Source organism: Aegilops tauschii, chromosome 7 (genome assembly GCF_002575655.3).
Source record: "Aegilops tauschii subsp. strangulata cultivar AL8/78 chromosome 7, Aet v6.0, whole genome shotgun sequence".
In the NCBI taxonomy this organism is placed as follows: Eukaryota; Viridiplantae; Streptophyta; class Magnoliopsida; order Poales; family Poaceae; genus Aegilops; species Aegilops tauschii.
This window is the reverse complement of record NC_053041.3, coordinates 204,746,913-204,765,786: the sequence shown is the minus strand read 5'-3', so window position 1 is coordinate 204,765,786 and position 18,874 is coordinate 204,746,913. Positions and strand designations below refer to the sequence as shown.

General features: G+C 44.3%; 2 protein-coding genes across 4 annotated transcripts; one reads left to right on the top strand and one right to left on the bottom strand.

The window, feature by feature from the left end:
• The first annotated feature begins 8,362 nt into the window (after positions 1-8,362).
• LOC109775203 (peroxidase 5) lies at positions 8,363-9,873 on the top strand. The gene is made up of 2 exons (XM_020333953.4): positions 8,363-8,690; positions 8,786-9,873. The coding sequence occupies exons 1-2, from the start codon at positions 8,457-8,459 to the stop codon at positions 9,671-9,673; spliced, it is 1,122 nt and encodes a 373-aa protein (XP_020189542.1). The 5' UTR covers positions 8,363-8,456; the 3' UTR covers positions 9,674-9,873.
• Positions 9,874-10,045: 172 nt separating this feature from the next.
• On the bottom strand, positions 10,046-14,363 carry LOC109775202 (protein POOR HOMOLOGOUS SYNAPSIS 1). 3 transcript variants are annotated; one of them, XM_040394976.1, is made up of 10 exons: positions 13,982-14,363; positions 12,899-13,015; positions 12,616-12,681; positions 11,657-11,763; positions 11,386-11,561; positions 11,114-11,304; positions 10,939-10,966; positions 10,746-10,867; positions 10,620-10,647; positions 10,046-10,413 (listed from the first exon to the last, which is right to left on the bottom strand). In XM_040394976.1, the coding sequence occupies exons 1-10, from the start codon at positions 14,285-14,287 to the stop codon at positions 10,349-10,351; spliced, it is 1,206 nt and encodes a 401-aa protein (XP_040250910.1). In that variant the 5' UTR covers positions 14,288-14,363; the 3' UTR covers positions 10,046-10,348. The 3 variants fall into 3 exon arrangements, with proteins under 3 accessions (XP_040250910.1, XP_020189541.1, XP_040250911.1); XM_020333952.2 differs by having other exon boundaries at positions 10,746-10,849; XM_040394977.1 differs by having other exon boundaries at positions 11,114-11,283.
• Positions 14,364-18,874: the final 4,511 nt, after the last annotated feature.

Sequence of the window (18,874 nt, the reverse complement as noted above, 5' to 3'; positions counted from 1 at the left end):
ACTTAGTACCTGATAGTATCTTGCTTATCTATGTTAATTGTAGATAGATGGCCCGTGCTGTTGTTCCCTTGAATTTTAATGTGTTCCTTGAGAAAGCAAAGTTGAAAGATGATGGTAGCAATTACACGGACTGGGTCCGTAACTTGAGGATTATCCTCATTGCTGCACAGAAGAATTACGTCCTGGAAGCACCGCTGGGTGCCAGGCCTGCTGCAGGAGCAACACCAGATGTTATGAACGTCTGGCAGAGCAAAGTTGATGACTACTCGATAGTTCAGTGTGCCATGCTTTACGGCTTAGAACCGGGTCTTCAACGACGTTTTGAACGTCATGGAGCATATGAGATGTTCCAGGAGTTGAAGTTAATATTTCAAGCAAATGCCCGGATTGAGAGATATGAAGTCTCCAATAATTTCTATAGCTGCAAGATGGAAGAGAATAGTTCTGTCAGTGAGCATATACTCAAAATGTCTGGGTATAATAATCACTTGATTCAACTGGGAGTTAATCTTCCGGATGATAGCGTCATTGACAGAATTCTTCAATCACTGCCACCAAGCTACAAGAGCTTCGTGATGAACTATAACATGCAAGGGATGGATAAGACGATTCCCGAGCTCTTCGCAATGCTAAAGGCTGCGGAGGTAGAAATCAAAAAGGAGCATCAAGTGTTGATGGTCAATAAGACCACTAGTTTCAAGAAAAAGGGCAAAGGGAAGAAGAAGGGGAACTTCAAGAAAAACAGCAAGCAAGTTGTTGTTCAGGAGAAGAAACCCAAGTCTAGACCTAAGCCTGAGACTGAGTGCTTCTACTGCAAGCAGACTGGTCACTGGAAGCGGAACTGCCCCAAGTATTTGGCGGATAAGAAGGATGGCAAGGTGAACAAAGGTATATGTGATATACATGTTATTGATGTGTACCTTACTAATGCTCGCAGTAGCACCTGGGTATTTGATACCGGTTCTGTTGCTAATATTTGCAACTCAAAACAGGGGCTACGGATTAAGCGAAGATTGGCTAAGGATGAGGTGACGATGCGCGTGGGAAATGGTTCCAAAGTCGATGTGATCGCGGTCGGCACGCTACCTCTACATCTACCTTCGCGATTAGTTTTAGACCTAAATAATTGTTATTTGGTGCCAGCGTTAAGCATGAACATTATATCTGGATCTTGTTTGATGCGAGACGGTTATTCATTTAAATCAGAGAATAATGGTTGTTCTATTTATATGAGTAATATCTTTTATGGTCATGCACCCTTGAAGAGTGGTCTATTTTTGTTGAATCTCGATAGTAGTGATACACATATTCATAATATTGAAGCCAAAAGATGCAGAGTTGATAATGATAGTGCAACTTATTTGTGGCACTGCCGTTTAGGTCATATCGGTGTAAAGCGCATGAAGAAACTCCATACTGATGGACTTTTGGAACCACTTGATTATGAATCACTTGGTACTTGCGAACCGTGCCTCATGGGCAAGATGACTAAAATACCGTTCTCCGGAACTATGGAGAGAGCAACAGATTTGTTAGAAATCATACATACAGATGTATGTGGTCTGATGAATATTGAGGCTCGTGGAGGATATCGTTATTTTCTCACCTTCACAGATGATTTGAGCAGATATGGGTATATCTACTTAATGAAACATAAGTCTGAAACATTTGAAAAGTTCAAAGAATTTCAGAGTGAAGTTGAAAATCATTGTAACAAGAAAATAAAATTTCTACAATCTGATCGTGGAGGAGGATATTTGAGTTATGAGTTTGGTCTTCATTTGAAACAATGCGGAATAGTTTCGCAACTCACGCCACCCGGAACACCACAACGTAATGGTGTGTCCGAACGTCGTAATCGTACTTTACTAGATATGGTGCGATCTATGATGTCTCTTACTGATTTACCGCTATCGTTTTGGGGTTATGCTTTAGAGACGGCTGCATTCACGTTAAATAGGGCACCATCAAAATCCGTTGAGACGACGCCTTATGAACTGTGGTTTGGCAAGAAACCAAAGTTGTCGTTTCTTAAAGTTTGGGGCTGCGATGCTTATGTGAAAAAACTTCAACCTGATAAGCACGAACCCAAATCAGAGAAATGTGTCTTCATAGGATACCCAAAGGAAACTGTTGGGTACACCTTCTATCACAGATCCGAAGGAAAAACTTTTGTTGCTAAATTTGGAATTTTTCAGGAGAAGGAGTTTCTCTCGAAAGAAGTGAGTGGGAGGAAAGTAGAACTTGATGAGGTAACTGTACCTGCTCCCTTATTGGAAAGTAGTTCATCACAGAAACCGGTTTCTGCGACGCCTACACCAATTAGTGAGGAAGTTAATGATGATGATCATGAAACTTCAGATCAAGTTATTACTGAACCTCGTAGGTCAACCAGAGTAAGATCCGCACCTGAGTGGTACGGCAATCCTGTTCTGGAGGTTATGTTACTAGACCATGACGAACCTACAAACTATGAAGAAGCGATGGTGAGCCCAGATTCCGCAAAATGGCTTGAGGCCATGAAATCCGAGATGGGATCCATGTATGAGAACAAAGTATGGACTTTGGTTGACTTGCCCGATGATCAGCAAGCCATTGAAAATAAATGGATCTTCAAGATGAAGACTGACGCTGACGGTAATGTTACTGTCTATAAAGCTCGACTTGTTGCAAAAGGTTTTCGACAAGTTCAAGGGATTGACTACGATGAGACCTTCTCACCCGTAGCGATGCTTAAGTCTGTCTGAATCATGTTAGCAATTGCCGCATTTTATGATTATGAAATTTGGCAAATGGATGTCAAAACTGCATTCCTGGATGGATTTCTGGAAGAAGAATTGTATATGATGCAACGAGAAGGTTTTGTCGATCCAAAGGGAGCTAACAAAGTGTGCATGATCCAGCGATCCATTTATGGACTGGTGCAAGCCTCTCGGAGTTGGAATAAACGCTTTGATAGAGTGATCAAAGCATTTGGTTTTGTACAGACTTTTGGAGAAGCCTGTATTTACAAGAAAGTGAGTGGGAGCTCTGTAGCATTTCTGATATTATATGTGGATGACATATTGCTGATTGGAAATGATACAGAATTTCTGGATAGCATAAAGGGATACTTGAATAAGAGTTTTTCAATGAAAGACCTCGGTGAAGCTGCGTATATATTGGGCATCAAGATCTATAGAGATATATCAAGACGCTTAATTGGACTTTCACAAAGCACATACCTTGACAAAGTTTTGAAGAAGTTCAAAATGGATCAAGCAAAGAAAGGGTTCTTGCCTGTGTTACAAGGTGTGAAGTTGAGTAAGACTCAATGCCCGACCACTGCAGAAGATAGAGAGAAGATGAAAGATGTCCCCTATGCTTCAGCCATAGGCTCTATCATGTATGCAATGCTGTGTACCAGACCTGATGTATGCCTTGCTATAAGTCTAGCAGGAAGGTACCAAAGTAATCCAGGAGTGGATCACTAGACAGCGGGCAAGAACATCCTGAAATACCTGAAAAGGACCAAGGATATGTTTCTCGTATATGGAGGTGACAAAGAGCTCATCGTAAATGGTTACGTTGATGCAAGCTTTAACACTGATCCGGACAATTCTAAATCGCAAACCGGATCCATGTTTACATTGAACGGTGGAGCTGTCAGTTGGTGCAGTTCTGAACAAAGCGTCATGGCGGGATCTACATGTGAAGCGGAGTACATAGCTGCTTCGGAAGCAGCAAATGAAGGAGTCTGGATGAAGGAGTTCATATCCGATCTAGGTGTCATATCTAGTGCATCGGGTCCAATGAAAATCTTTTGTGACAATACTGGTGCAATTGCCTTGGCAAAGGAATCCAGATTTCACAAGAGAACCAAGCACATCAAGAGACGCTTCAATTCCATCCGGGATTTAGTCCAGGTGGGAGACATAGAAATTTAGAAGATACATACGGATCTGAATGTTGCAGACCCGTTGACTAAGCCTCTTCCACGAGCAAAACATGATCAGCACCAAGGCTCCATGGGTGTAAGAATCATTACTGTGTAATCTAGATTATTGACTCTAGTGCAAGTGGGAGACTGAAGGAAATATGCCCTAGAGGCAATAATAAAGTTATTATTTATTTCCTTATATCATGATAAATGTTTATTATTCATGCTAGAATTGTATTAACCGGAAACATGATACATGTGTGAATACATAGACAAACAGAGTGTCACTAGTATGCCTCTACTTGACTAGCTCGTTGATCAAAGATGGTTATGTTTCCTAGCCATAGACATGAGTTGTCAGTTGATTAACGGGATCACATCATTAGGAGAATGATGTGATTGACTTGACCCATTCCGTTAGCTTAGCACTCGATCGTTTAGTATGTTGCTATTGCTTTCTTCATGACTTATACATGTTCCTATGACTATGAGATTATGCAACTCCCGTTTACCGGAGGAACACTTTGTGTGCTACCAAACGTCACAACGTAACTGGGTGATTATAAAGGTGCTCTACAGGTGTCTCCGAAGGTACTTGTTGGGTTGGCGTATTTCGAGATTAGGATTTGTCACTCCGATTGTCGGAGAGGTATCTCTGGGCCCTCTCGGTAATGCACATCACTTAAGCCTTGCAAGCATTGCAACTAATGAGTTTGTTGCGAGATGATGTATTACGGAACGAGTAAAGAGACTTGCCGGTAACGAGATTGAACTAGGTATTAAGATACCAACGATCGAATCTCGGGCAAGTAACATACCGATGACAAAGGGAACAACGTATGTTGTTATGCGGTTTGACCGATAAAGATCTTCGTAGAATATGTGGGAGCCAATATGGGCATCCAGGTCCCGCTATTGGTTATTGACCGGAGACGTGTCTCGGTCATGTCTACATAGTTCTCGAACCCGTAGGGTCCGCACGCTTAACGTTACGATGACGGTTTTATTATGAGTTTATGAGTTTTGATGTACCGAAGGAGTTCGGAGTCCCGGATGAGATCGGGGACATGACGAGGAGTCTCGAAATGGTCGAGACGTAAAGATCGATATATTGGACGACTATATTCGGACATCGGAAAGGTTTCGAGTGATTCGGGTATTTTTCGGAGTACCGGAGAGTTACGGGAATTCGTATTGGGCCTTAATGGGCCATACGGGAAAGGAGAGAGAGGCCTCAAAGGGTGGCCGCACCCCCCCCATGGACTAGTCCGAATTGGACTAGGGAGGGGGGCGCCCCCTTCTTTCCTTCTCCTTCTCCCTTCCCTTCTCCTACTCCAACAAGGAAAGGAGGAGTCCTACTCCCGGTGGGAGTAGGACTCCCCCCTTGGCGCGCCCTCCTCCTAGGCCGGCCGCCTCCCCCCTTGCTCCTTTATATACGGGGGCAGGGGGGCACCCCATAGATACAACAATTGATCTATTGATCTCTTAGCCGTGTGCGGTGCCGCCCTCCACCATATTACACCTCGATAATATCGTAGCGGTGCTTAGGCGAAGCCCTGCGTCGGTAGAACATCATCATCGTCACCACGCCGTCGTGCAGACGAAACTCTCCCTCAACACTCGGCTGGATCGGAGTTCGAGGGACGTCATCGAGCTGAACGTGTGCTGAACTCGGAGGTGCCGTGCATTCGGTACTTGATCGGTCAGATCGTGAAGACGTACGACTACATCAACCGCGTTGTGTTAACGCTTCTGCTTTCGGTCTACGAGGGTACGTGGACAACACTCTCCCCTCTCATTGCTATGCATCACCATGATCTTGCGTGTGCGTAGAAATTTTTGAAATTACTACGTTCCCCAACACGAACCTGGGTAAACATCGTGTCCCCCGTCTCCTATTACCTTCGATCCTCAGACGCACAGTTCGGGACCCCCTACCCGAGATCAGCCGGTTTTGACACCGACAGGCGGTTCATAAGATTGATTGGAAACACAACTTTGAGGTGGTTTACTACCTAAAGGATGTTATCCTACTTTCTTTGATAGGAATAGATACTTTGGAGTGATTCTTTGCCGCACTTTGAGGGATTGTTATGTGATTCAATTATGTTAATGATGTTGAGAGATTGCACTAGTGAAAATATGAACTCTAGGCCTTATTTCTAAGCATTGAGACAATGTTTTGCTCGCTTTTCCTACTTGCTATACCTTGCTGTTTTTAGTTGTTCAGATTATAAGAACATGTCTCTATCATCTATGTTACGCTTCTATTATCATTTCTTCACTGAACTAGTGCATCTATATAATTGACAACTATATTGGGTGTGTTGGGTACACAAGAGATTTCTTGTATTTGATTGCATGGTTGTTTGAAAGAGGCCATCTTCGTCATGCACCTCCCACGGATTGATAAACCTTAGGTCATCCACTTCACAAAAATGTGCTACTGCCCTACAAAACTATGCGCTTGAAGACCCAACAGAGTCTATTAGAATAAAGTTGCGTGACAGACATCACCGGCACCAGGCACTGATGCGTTTCAAACGTATTTATAATTTTTATTGTTCCATATGCTATTATATTATCACATATATATATATTTATAGCAATTTATATTATTTTCATGGACCAACCTATTATTTTAGTGCCCAGTGTCAGTTATTGTTTTCCGCTTTTTTTGGTTTTGCAGGAAATCAATATCTATGGAGGTCAAAATACGTTGCAGATTTAACATGATATTTTGGGCAAACGGAAACACAAGAAGCTTCGGGAGAGATTGAGACGAGTCACGAGGGACCCACAAGGATAGGTGGCGGGGCCAGGAGGTAACCACGCCCCTTGTCCATGTGGGGCCCACAAGCACCACCTTAGTCCAATCCCACCGCCTTAAATTCATATAAATACCGAAACCATCTGTCGTCGTAAGCCCTTGTTCTGAAGAGATCCTATCTGGAGCCCTCTGGAGCCCTATTCTAGAGCCTTGCCAGAGGAGAAGCCATTGTCAGAGCCATCTTCATCAACCTTGCTGCCTCCATGACCATGTGTAAGTAGTTCCTTTAGGAAGAGACAACCATTACGTTGGGTTTTCATGTCATTAATTCCTTAAGAGCGGCATGCAAGTCATATTTAATACGTCAACCAATGAAAATAGCATCATGTAAAATGAAAATCAATGATCGCGGGGAATGAGGAGCTCCTTCCGTGCATGGTGACTTACATATTTGGAATACTAAATTTTTATTTAACACCCTATGCACCTGGATGGAGGTAGTACTCGCTTTTTGTTTTGAGTCAACTAGCTATAGTACTAGGCTCTTGCATGCATGCGACCTTAAAAAGGTGGACTCGACTGGGTGGCCAAACGGCCCTTTAAGCTCGGACGGAGGTAGTAGTGTCTGGATTATGCAATGACATTGATCGAAAGAGCATTTTCTTGAGTTTCGGTTTCTCATTGATTATATTGTTATTTACCTTCACATTTTCTTCAAGGATCTTTGGATTGCTGAAGGTGTATTTCAATGAAGTCCCCAACAAGAATTCTACATAGTATTTTATTCAAACAAAGCACTTTCCAAAAAAAATCTTCACAATTTGGTCCCAGGCAGGGGGCGATGGCCCCCTACCTCCACACAGCTTTGTCAATGACGGTTAACTTGTTTATTGCGATAGGTTTAAATGCTCGGGAGTGGTAAGCCTATGCATGTGTTGCATATCACATTGAAGGCCTTGATTAAGGATTAACCCTGGTGCAATTAAGTGATATTCTGACGATGAACACAACATCTTTTGCAGGTTGTTTTGCTAAATGATTGAAGCGCGGGTCCAATATGCCCTTGAGTAAATCATCATCTTGTGATTAAGAAATTGTTGGCAAAGAGGTTAGAAACTCAGGGGGATGCTTCCCCATCATGACTTCCAATGCAACAACAATGAACCTGTAAGCATTACACATCTCTGTTACCCTCATTGTGTGTGCAAATTCTGCAAGGAAACAACTAGAATTGTGACTATGCTAGAGTGGTCTTTCGGGCCAAAATCAATCTATTGGATTATTATGCTGATTGGGTCGATATGACGACTCTGCTAGAGTTGCTCTATCTTTGGTGAGAACAGAGAAATTTCGAAAAACCACTTAATGAGAAGAAATTTGTTGTGTTTTGACGTAGAGCTCTTGAATGCCTAAACCACCTTGATTTTCTGGGAGTGCATACAATTCCCCATCATTCTAGCCTAAACATTTTTGCATGTGGTTATCACATTGCGTAAACAGCATTCTGTTGTTTTTGGTAGCTGTCAAATATATCCAGGCTAGTTTGACCGTCCGTCGACGGGCCTATTCTTAGAACATCCTCCACAAAAAGCAAGTGGCCGGCTAAAGAATATGAGGCTTAAGTTGCTCGACCTCTCGAAACGAACACGCACTTAAGCTTCCACAGCCCCCCCTGCTGCCAGCAAAAATGCAGCTCATTCCGTCGAGCCATCTCCTCTAGCTCGCCTCACCTCTTCTCCCTTGTGCTGCTTGAACCGGCCGGCCGGCATGTCGCGGCTCTCGATGGCGACGCTGCTCCTAGTCTCCCTTTTGCTGGCGACGGCCCCGCGCCTCGCCGTCGTCGAGGCGGTCGTCGTCGAAGGCCTGACGGTGGGGTTCTACAACAGGACGTGCCCGGAGGCCGAGCAGGTGGTCCGCGACGTGGTGACGAACGACTACGGCATGGACCACACCATCGCCCCGGGCCTCATCCGCATCTTCTTCCACGACTGCTTCATCACGGTATGCATGCATGATCGGTGATCACCACGCCCACGAGCCATGCCAGCCAATGCAGAATGTTTCTTAATTATCACGGCCGGTGTGCTTTGGTGTAGGGGTGCGACGCGTCCATCCTGCTGGACGAGTCTCCGTCGGGCGACGTCCCGGAGAAGGAGTCGTCGGCGAACGGGTTCACCCTGCACGGCCTGCAGACGATCGACGTGGCCAAGGCGAGCCTCGAGGCCATGTGCCCGCGCACGGTGTCGTGCTCCGACATCCTGTCGTTCGCGGCGCGCGATGCGGCGGTGGCGGCGGGGCTGCCGAGCTACGAGGTGCCCGCCGGGCGGCGCGACGGCACGCACTCCCGGATGGACGACCTGCCGGGCAACTTCCCGGTGCCGGGGCACACGGTGCCGCGGCTGACGGAGCTGTTCGCGAGCCGGGGCCTGTCGCAGCAGGACCTGGTGACGCTCTCCGGCGCGCACTCCATCGGGGGCGCGCACTGCTTCATGTTCTCCAACCGCATCTACGGCTTCTCCAAGACGGCGGACATCGACCCGTCGCTGGACCCGGCGTTCGCGCAGCGGCTGCGGAAGATGTGCCCGCGGCCCAAGCCGGACGACATCCCGCAGCAGGCGCCCAAGGTGAACTTCGACGAGCGCACCGGGGAGAAGCTGGACAACGCCTACTACCAGGAGCTGCTGGCGCGGCGGAGCCTGCTGACCTCGGACAACACGCTGGCGCTGGACCCGCAGACGAGGCCGCTGGTGGAGCAGTACGCCAAGGACGACGCGCTGTTCCAGCAGAGGTTCGGGGAGGCGATGCAGAAGGTGAGCAAGCTGGACGTGATCGTCAAGAAGAACAAGGGGCAGATCAGGCGGGACTGCCGGATGGTGAACAAGGCCAGGGGGGTCCGCTGGATGCCCATCCACTTTCTCAAGCCCCCCAAGCACCCCATGCTCCAGATGATCAACTGGTTCATCCGTGGCTTCCAGCAGGACTAACTTGCCTTTGCCATCCATATCCATCTCCTCTCCTCTCCTACTCCTACTCCTAGACGGACCAGCCTGCTGCTCCACCTCTATATATACCCACTCCAGCGCAGCTGACAAGTTTAAGTTTCACTGGTGCATTTGATTTGCATTGCTCGCCATTTTATTATTATTACCGTCTTCGGTCTAATGATGAATATGGCTTGAGCCAATCATGTACTCATATATGTCGTGCTTGTGCCGTTTGCACGTTTACTTATCAGCTTGGAATAAGATGTACGTTCACCCAAACCGAATAAACCATCCCTTTGGTACTGATAACAAATATTGCGTGACTTGTTATTCAACTAGTACTTCTACCGTTTTATCCATACTACAATGCTATTATCAATGACCCTTGATCTTATATCATTATGCATGTACTGCATGATTTGCTATTTTCGTACCATCTGTTCTCACGCAGCAGCATAGGCATAACACAATACACCAATGTACATAACACATAATGATGCACAATATATAAGCCCCGCTAAGTTCCTATCCATGCGTACGTGACTACTTTGCTAGGATTAGAAGCAGCAATTCAGGAACCACCGAGTGAACTAGCACCGCATTCTCCATTTCAATTTCCAGCGGAGCAGGGAAAACAGAGGCTTCACACGGCAATGAGGAGGTTTGCCTATATATCTAGGAGTAGAGTGACAAGTCCACACCCAGTTCATCAATGACTCTCTCAAGCTTGGACAGCATATCTAGGAAAGGCAAAGCACAAAATCAATACAACACAGGGCGGTGAAGCGAGGATTCTATGCAGTGGTAATACAATTCATCGCATGGGTTTCCAAATGAGGATTCTATGTAGTGGTGATGAAAATTCTGAGAAAAATGATTTTATGTTTTCCCTTTTGTTTATCTTAATACTTTACTAGTACTGCAAGAAGAGGGGTAGAAAGCGTACCATGGAATGACTCATCAGCCATATATGTCTGCAAAAGTAAAACAATAAACATAAGATAACTGTATGTTGGATTAAGAGGGAAAAACTAGCGGAGCAACTTGGAGATTCTCGATGAGAACAAAATACCTTTATCCTTGCCATAATATCACTTGTTGATTTACTAGTATCAATTTCTTTTGTTGACTTGCTAGTATCAGTTTCTTTATCAGCAGTATTTTCATTACTGGCAACTGCCATTGAAGGAAATACTGTATACTTGTCAGAAAAAATGGAAACGTCAAGACACATAAGCGGCAAATGAAGCTGAAATTTTTTGTACCATCATGACAAGTATCTTGTGTGAACACCTGCAAAAGTTACAAATATAAAGAACATTACTTTAGATTTTTTTTGCAGTATTTAAAAAGACGAGACTAGAGGGGCCAGAATCGCTTGGCTTATTGTTATAGGATGGTCAAAAGAACATAAAATTTGCAGTATTTAGCATACATTACCTCTTGAGGACGGTCAGTTCCACTCAGTTGATGCCGGTCCTCCGCATCTGATCCGGCATGCACTACCTCTTGAGGATGGTCAGTTTGATGCAGGTCCTCCGCATCTGATCCGCCATACATTACCTCTTGAGGATGGTCAGTTTCAGCCAGTTGATGCAGGTCCACTGCATCTGATCCGTACATGCACAATGCTTTCATGCATAAACCAAGAAAAATCAAAAATAAATAAAATGTGCTTTAAGTATAACCTAATCAAACAGGAATTCACTAACCATGTTCAGTCTCAGTTGACAAATTTGTCAGCATTTCAGTGAAACTAAGAGGGAAACCAGAGTTGATATTGTCAATGTTGGAAGTAAAGAGAGGTTCAGAAACAGACAGGTCTGGTTCCTCATGGTAGCATAATGCTGGTGCCTCTGTCCTGTGATCTGAAGCTGGCTCCTCGAAGCTTGAAGCATCATCAGGCCCATGCATTACAGCATAATGTTATCACAGAGACTATGTCGTGCAGCATATAAACCCAAAACAGCTCTAGTGTTTCACCTGTGGGGAAGTTCATTGGAAGCAATATATTCTGATCGTGATGATGAATCTTCACATATGTAGTCGCATCCAGATGATGTGATATCCATGGTGTCACCTAAGCATTCCTTTTAACCAACAACAGAAATTAATTTAGTGCTTGCCAAAGCTCACAAAGCAAAAGCGAAACTAGTGAAGATCTTCCTTTCTCTGTATACTAAAATATATTCTATAACTAGCATGAATGGCCAATTTCACAACTGCAGTAGTGGCGTTGCACCCCTGCAATTTAAGTTGTGCAGAAATGCTAAGTGATAACTATCACCACTGCAATTTCTTATTTTCATAAAAAGTAATCTGGGCGCAGGAGCAAATGTAGTGAAGTTAAACTGAGCTGGAGTGCCAAAAGCACCTACATGGTTCCATCCAGCACTGTAACAATATGTAGCCATGTGCGCATATTACATTAGGGATGTACATTCAACATTAGTGAAGAATGGATACACCCATCAAATATTGGTTGTACATAACTCAGAAAAGGTAGCACAAATTCGGTAAATACTAAGGAATTTTTCAAAAGATTGCTTGTCCGCACATAATTATATGTACTGTTGATCAACAACTGCCTGCTGTCCTTTGCATAAGACTAGCTTTATTTGGTAGTTGGCATAAAAAAATTGATATGATCAAGAGGTTTCATTACGCGCATAAGAAAACCTATGTTCCCCAGATTGATATTACATTTTTATTTCTCAGTACAAGCTCACACAAAGAATAAGCAACTACACTTAAAAGATGTCATAATGATATCTCCAACTTTCCATTCTGAATACAAGTATACAGCATGTGTAATACTGTATTACAATTTACAAGTGACCATGGAAAGAGCCGGTAAGAAAAGATGGCATAAGAAGTCCCAAGACTCCACATAACGTCATAGCCTCACATGGTTAGGATATCAGAAAGACAGGAAATTCCACCTTCACGCAATTTAAGAACGACTCCATATCACCGAGCTGTGGAAAACGTAGAGCAAACTTCTGTATCTGCAGCGAGAGTAACTGATGTGATCATGACTGTACACATATTTTTGTTATTAAGAATGTGAAAATGCCATGTGCATAAACATCATATGAACACAACCTCCATCTGTTCTGAATACTTTCAAATTTGTAGGTAAGTCAGTGAAGTCACCAAGTCAGTGCAGTACAGCACTCAACTAAGCAAGTCAGCAGAATCACATTTGAGTTATACAAGACTTGCCTGCTTGGATTTATCACAAAAGCTCACAAAGACCACCCTGCTCCCACTTCCTGGGCATTGTCCCCCACATGTGAGCTGAGGCCATGAGAAGTTGAGGATAGACACAAAGTGCTCCTCCTGTGCCACAAGCAAAGGCGACAATGCTAACTAGTTAACTTCTGTAGAATAATAAACATAACAATAAACGTGCAATTTAGAAGAAATTGTTGAAGAACTAGGATCCCCACCCTAGCTACAAAACAAAAGCATTTTCACAAAACTTTGCAGGTTCTCAAGGTTATCCCACATATACACGTGGGACTTCTTTTCAGAATTATTTACAACACCCACTGAGATAAAAAGAACATCAAGTTAATTTTCTCTGCCTAAAGGCCATGAAAGCATGGCATACCCTGAAGCATATGCATATTATAATTATTACAGTAAATACCTAAAGACCAAATGCCCGAAAAATTGGTACAAAATGATGGTATGGCAGGACTCAATATAGAAATCTGACCAAAGAACAAATGTGTTTATGCAGAACAATTCAAATGATCCACAAACTTACTATAAATAACAACATTATGAACACACAGAAACATCAATATCCCTGACGCCTCACCTCATGTCTGAACACTAATACAGCATTCACCATTTCTTTGCAGATTAGAGAGGTACAGTGCGTGCATGGGGAAAAAATAAATATAAAAAAAATACTAGGATGATAACGAGCCTTGTTTTTACACTTGTTGATTGCATGAAAACATGAATGGATTCCACCTACACAGTGGAGTACAATACACAAATATCAGGGCATCAGGTCCTCTTTCAAAATCCACACCATCACAATCCACGATCACTTCAACGAAACGAAATCAGAGTGCGTGTAGTATCATATCCCAGCACATCCTCACAAGTTCATGAAGCAAATGAATTCAGAGCACATGTAACACGACTCGTCAAAACTACAACCAATCCGTCCAATCCCCAAGTTCCTTCACAAACAAGCGAGCACAACTAATCGCGTTCACCAAACACATAACACCAAGCAGCCACGCAGATAAGAAGAGGGGAAGGGAAGGGAAGGGAGACGGTACGGACGAAGACGACGCCGACGACGGAGACGGTGAGGACTGGGGCCGCGGAGGGGTGGCTGGAGCGGGAGACGCGAAGAGCGGCAGGGGTGGCGGCGGGGAGCCAGGCGCCGGGACGGCAATCCGTGGCGCTGGTGACGTAACGGACGCCGGGCGGCGGCGGCGGCGGCGGCGTCGAGGTGTCGCGCAGGGGGGAAGCGAAGTAGCGGGCGAACTCCACCTCCCATTCCTGCCTCCGCCCCTGGCCCTCCGCGGCGTCAGAGCGCGAGGTGAGCCGCGCCCAGCCGTCGTCGCCGGCGCCCACCGCCACCATGGCGCGACGCCGATGCCGAGGTAGTATTTCCGTATCTGCCGCTTTGCTTTGGGGTTTTTGTAGCGCCTTTCGGTGTGCAATGGTGTGAGTGGATGTAGCAGCTGCTATGCCTCGTAACGGCTAGCTCATGAAAGAAAGAGAAAAGTAAAGGGAACGGCTATGGAAGAATTGCCTGAATTCAGAATTTGGTTCAGTGAGTTTTGATTCGCCGTTGATTTGTGATCCAACGGACAGATAACATTCATGTATTATTGAAATCGACTAACCCCAATTCAATTTCAGTTGATTTTTCTTAAAATAGTCCAACTCAGCCTAGCCATACAAACATGATAGAAGTCCACCCATCAAAACACTACTTGGGTTTTGATCCTAAAAGAAAAGACACTACTTGGGTTGGACAAAAACACATGCTCGTTAACCCGATAGCAACAATAGAAAGGCTACCTTCTGTCGAGGTACAACAATCTATGGGACCGACAACGACCCCTTTGCGGTTCGACTATGGATCGACGAACATAAAGAGCAAAATGAACAATCAACACAAGGGATTTACCTAGGTTCGAGTCACCGTGAGGTGTAAGACCATACTCCTATTTTGGTGGATTGATTGTGTATGAGCTAAGTTACAGAGGAGCGTATCCAGTTGGATATGAGTGATCATGAGTTATTGTTGTTGACATCACCCTTGAGATGAATAAGTTGGGAGGCAAAATTATGTGTGTGTTTGGTTTGTGCCCAAGGTTGCCCCACCAAAGCATCGGCTAGCCAAAATTTTGGTTGAGGTTTCGGTTGCCCATGATTTGGCTAACATTGGCAAGAAAAATGAACTAGAGTTGGCTAGAGTTCATTGCATGCCAAAAAATTGGCAACCATCCAAACAAAGACCAATCTTTGGCTCATGACCAAAATTTTGGTAAGGTGCACTTTGGCCACAATCCAAACACACCCTATAAGCCCCTATCTTTCTATGTGTCTGGCTGAAACTTTTTGCTCCATATATATGTTGTGAGTGTTAGCAATCATAGACAACTAAATGATGGTTGAGTATGTGAACTTGCGAAAAAAGCTCCGACATGAGAACCTTCCTGAAAATATGATGAATCGTAATTGCATTGTTGACTTAGAACATAGTTTGTTAGTTTTCAATAAAGTTTATGCCATATACTTCGTTGTTGTGATGAATACTTGCTCATGAGAAGTTTTATGATAGTAAACGTTGTTGCTATAATAATGATCATGATGCTACTATGTTCGTATTTTGTTTTTATGGACACCTCTCTCTCTCTCTCTCTCTCTCTCTCTCTCTCTCTCTCTCTCTCTCCAAACGTGTGGTCATGATTTTTGATATCGGCTTTCTCTTGAGGGCAAAGAAGGTCTAAGCTTGGGGGAGTTGATACATCCATTTTGCATCATGTTTTCCTACTGTTACTTATAGTGTTTTTAATCAATATAATACTTTGTGGAGTAATTCTAATGTCTTTTCTCCCATAATATGCAAGGTTTAAACGAACAGGGAGATTGCCGGCAGCTAGAATTCAGAACCTTAAAAAGCTATGTCAGAGATACATATTCTACACATCTCCAAATGAGCTGAAATTTTACGGAGATTTACCTTGGAATAAATAAAAAATACTGGTGGAAAGAAGTACCAGAGGGGTCCACCCAGGTGCCCACAAGGCACCAGGGCGTGCCTCCCCCCAGGAGCGCCCTGGTGGCTTGTGGGGCCACTGGCCAGCCTTCGGTGCCCATCTTCTGGTATATAAGCACATTTGCCCTAGAAAAAAAATAAGGAGAGGACTTCCGAGACGGAGCACCGTTGTCTCGAGGCGGAACTTGGGCAGGAGCACTTTTGCTCTCCAGCGGAGCGATTCCGCTGGGGATACTTCCCTCCGGGAGGGGGAAATCAAAGCCATCATCATCACCAACAACCCTCTCACTGTGGGAGGATCAATCTTCATCAACATCTTCACCAGCACCATCTCATCTCAAACTCTAGTTCATCTCTTGTATTCAATCTTTGTATCAAAACCTTATATTGGTACCTGTGGGTTGCTAGTAGTGTTGACTACATCTTGTAGTTGATGCTAGTTGGTTTATTTGGTGGAAGATCATATGTTCAGATCTATTATGTTATTCAATACCCCTCTGATCTTGAGCATGAATATGTTGTGTGAGTAGTTACTTTTGTTCTCGAGGACATGGGAGAAGTCTTGTCATAAGTAATCATGTGAATTTGGTATTCGTTTGATATTTTTGATGATATGTATGTCGTTGATTCCCTTAGTGGTGTTATGTGAACGTCGACCACATGACACTTCACCATCTTTAGGCCTAAGGGAATGCATTGCGGAGTAGTAATTAGATGATGGGTTGCTAGAGTGACAGAAGCTTAAACCCTTGTTCATGCGCTATTCCGTAAGGGACTGATTTGGATCCATATGTTTAATGTTGCGGTTAGATTTATCTCAATTCTTCTTTCGTAGTTGCGGATGCTAGCGAGAGGGGTTAATTATAAGTGGGAAGCTTGTTCAAGTAAGAACAACACCCAAGCACCGATCCACCCACATATCAAATTATCAAAGTAGCGAACGCAAATCAAACAAACATGATGAAAGTGACTAGATGAAATTCCCGTGTGTCCTCAAGAACGCTTAGTTTATTATAAGAGATCGTTCCGGCCTATCCTTTGCTACAAAAAGGATTGGGCTACCTTGCTGCACCTTTGTTACCGTTACTATTATTTGCTCGTTACAAATTACCTTGCTATCAAACTATCTATTGCCGATAATTCCAGTACTTGTAGATAATACCTTGCTGAAAACCGCTTGCCATTTCCTTCTGCTCCTCGTTGGGTTCGACACTCTTACTTATTGAAAGGACTACAATAGATCCCCTATACTTGTGGGTCATCACTTGCCGGACTCTACATTGCAATCGACCTTGGTATCAGAAAGTTGATCATCAGAGGCGACTCGCAGTTGGTGGTGAAGCAAGTGAACAACAACTACCAAAGCCCGTTGATGGAGGCATATGTGGATGAAGTGAGGAAATTGGAAGCACACTTTGAGGATCTGCAGGCCGAGCATGTTCCTCGTGCCGAGAACAACATTGTCGATGACGTGTCGAAGCGTGCCGCCAAGAAATTACCTATGGAACTAGGTACCTTTGTGATCCTTCTGATCAGCCTTCAGTTGTACCATCGATGAGGCCAGACAAGAGGAGAAAGTTGAATTCTGGCGAGAAGTTTCTGGTAGAGCTTCCTATAGTCGCCGGGAAGGGAGTTGCCGGGAAAAACCAGACGCTTGTCAGTGAGCAGTAGGCTCCGGTAGGGCATGAGGCCCTTGCCATCGAGGCAAGCGTTCCTGCGGCAGATGATATGCCTTTAGTACTTGTCGTCGAGCCATAGGCTTCGGCATGGGCACAACAGATCGTCCATTACCTTCAGACATGTCAACTTCCCGATGAACAAAAAGAAGCTGAGAAAGTAGCCCGCCAATCAAGTATGTATCAGTTTGCTGATAGCATTCTATACAGAAAGAGGGCGAATGGGGTGAAATTGAAGTACATCTTCCCGTAAGATGGGCAGAAGCTGGTGGCAGAGATACATGAAGGGGGGTGTGCTACTTGTGAGCTGCATTGGGATTTCCCTAAAGAGGAGAGGATGATGCAGTACAGTAGAGATACGTATTTCCCTCGGTTATGAAACCAAGGTTATCAATCCAGTAGGACAACCAAGCAACACTGTTAGGACCGAGAGTATATCGACTAGGGGGGGTGAATGGGAGATTAAAAAATTCTTACGAATGTTTTGAAATGATCCCAAACACATTAGCGGAAATAAGATTCGGTAGATAAAAATTCAAACAAGCATACTATTGAGGAACAAAACCTTCTATGTAGGATGCAATAATGGTCCGAGCATAGTATACAATAGGCTTGATGATAACAGTGGTAACGTAGTATGCCAACAGAAATAATATCATGACAGCGAGCTAGACATGAACTGCGATGGATAATATCAAGGCAAAACTATAATGAGGTAAAAGATCACAACACAGAAAAAATAACAAGAACTAAGATGGAATACCAAAATGATGAGAGTGCAACACTGCAGGTTACGAATGATAACTGATGCAGCAACCGTAGAGCCGAAAGATATGCGACAGAGAATAATAGATCAGATAAACTATCGTCACAGAGCACAAATGAGAACTACCGAAAGTAATGCAGTGAAGTAAATTGAACCAGTGGTGCTCGATGGTGACAGAGAGATTTGGTAGACCGGTTCACCCTTCTGCCAAAGGGCTATGTCTGGTTGGAGGGGCTGTGACTTAACACGGAAGATAAACTCTTTTCACCCTATTCTCCTTCAACTCAAAGCTGATCAGACTTCAGTTGATTTCACTCATGGTGGATACTTGCCGGCGATCTCCAAACCTTCGGTCGACCTTCGCGAACCACAATCATTCTTGGTTGCTGAAGACCTAGCTCGGTGAAGACAATAACTCTTGAACACTCGAGCCGAAACCTATCTGTCTAGAGAGTGCACAACTGAGTAATAGGTACAAGAACTCTAACTCAAAACTA

What these genes read in the sequence shown, in the direction of transcription:
- LOC109775203 (XM_020333953.4), top strand. Translation starts at nt 8,457, where the DNA reads ATGTCGCGGCTCTCGATGGCGACGCTGCTCCTAGTCTCCCTTTTGCTG. An exon ending in TCCACGACTGCTTCATCACG is followed by an intron (nt 8,691 to 8,785) that starts GTATGCATGCAT and finishes GCTTTGGTGTAG; the next exon opens with GGGTGCGACGCGTCCATCCT.
- LOC109775202 (XM_040394976.1), bottom strand. Translation starts at nt 14,287, where the DNA reads ATGGTGGCGGTGGGCGCCGGCGACGACGGCTGGGCGCGGCTCACCTCG. An exon ending in CCGTCGTCGGCGTCGTCTTC is followed by an intron (nt 13,016 to 13,981) that starts GTCCGTACCGTC and finishes CTTGTGGCACAG; the next exon opens with GAGGAGCACTTTGTGTCTAT. An exon ending in GGCTGATGAGTCATTCCATG is followed by an intron (nt 10,414 to 10,619) that starts GTACGCTTTCTA and finishes TGCCTTTCCTAG; the next exon opens with ATATGCTGTCCAAGCTTGAG.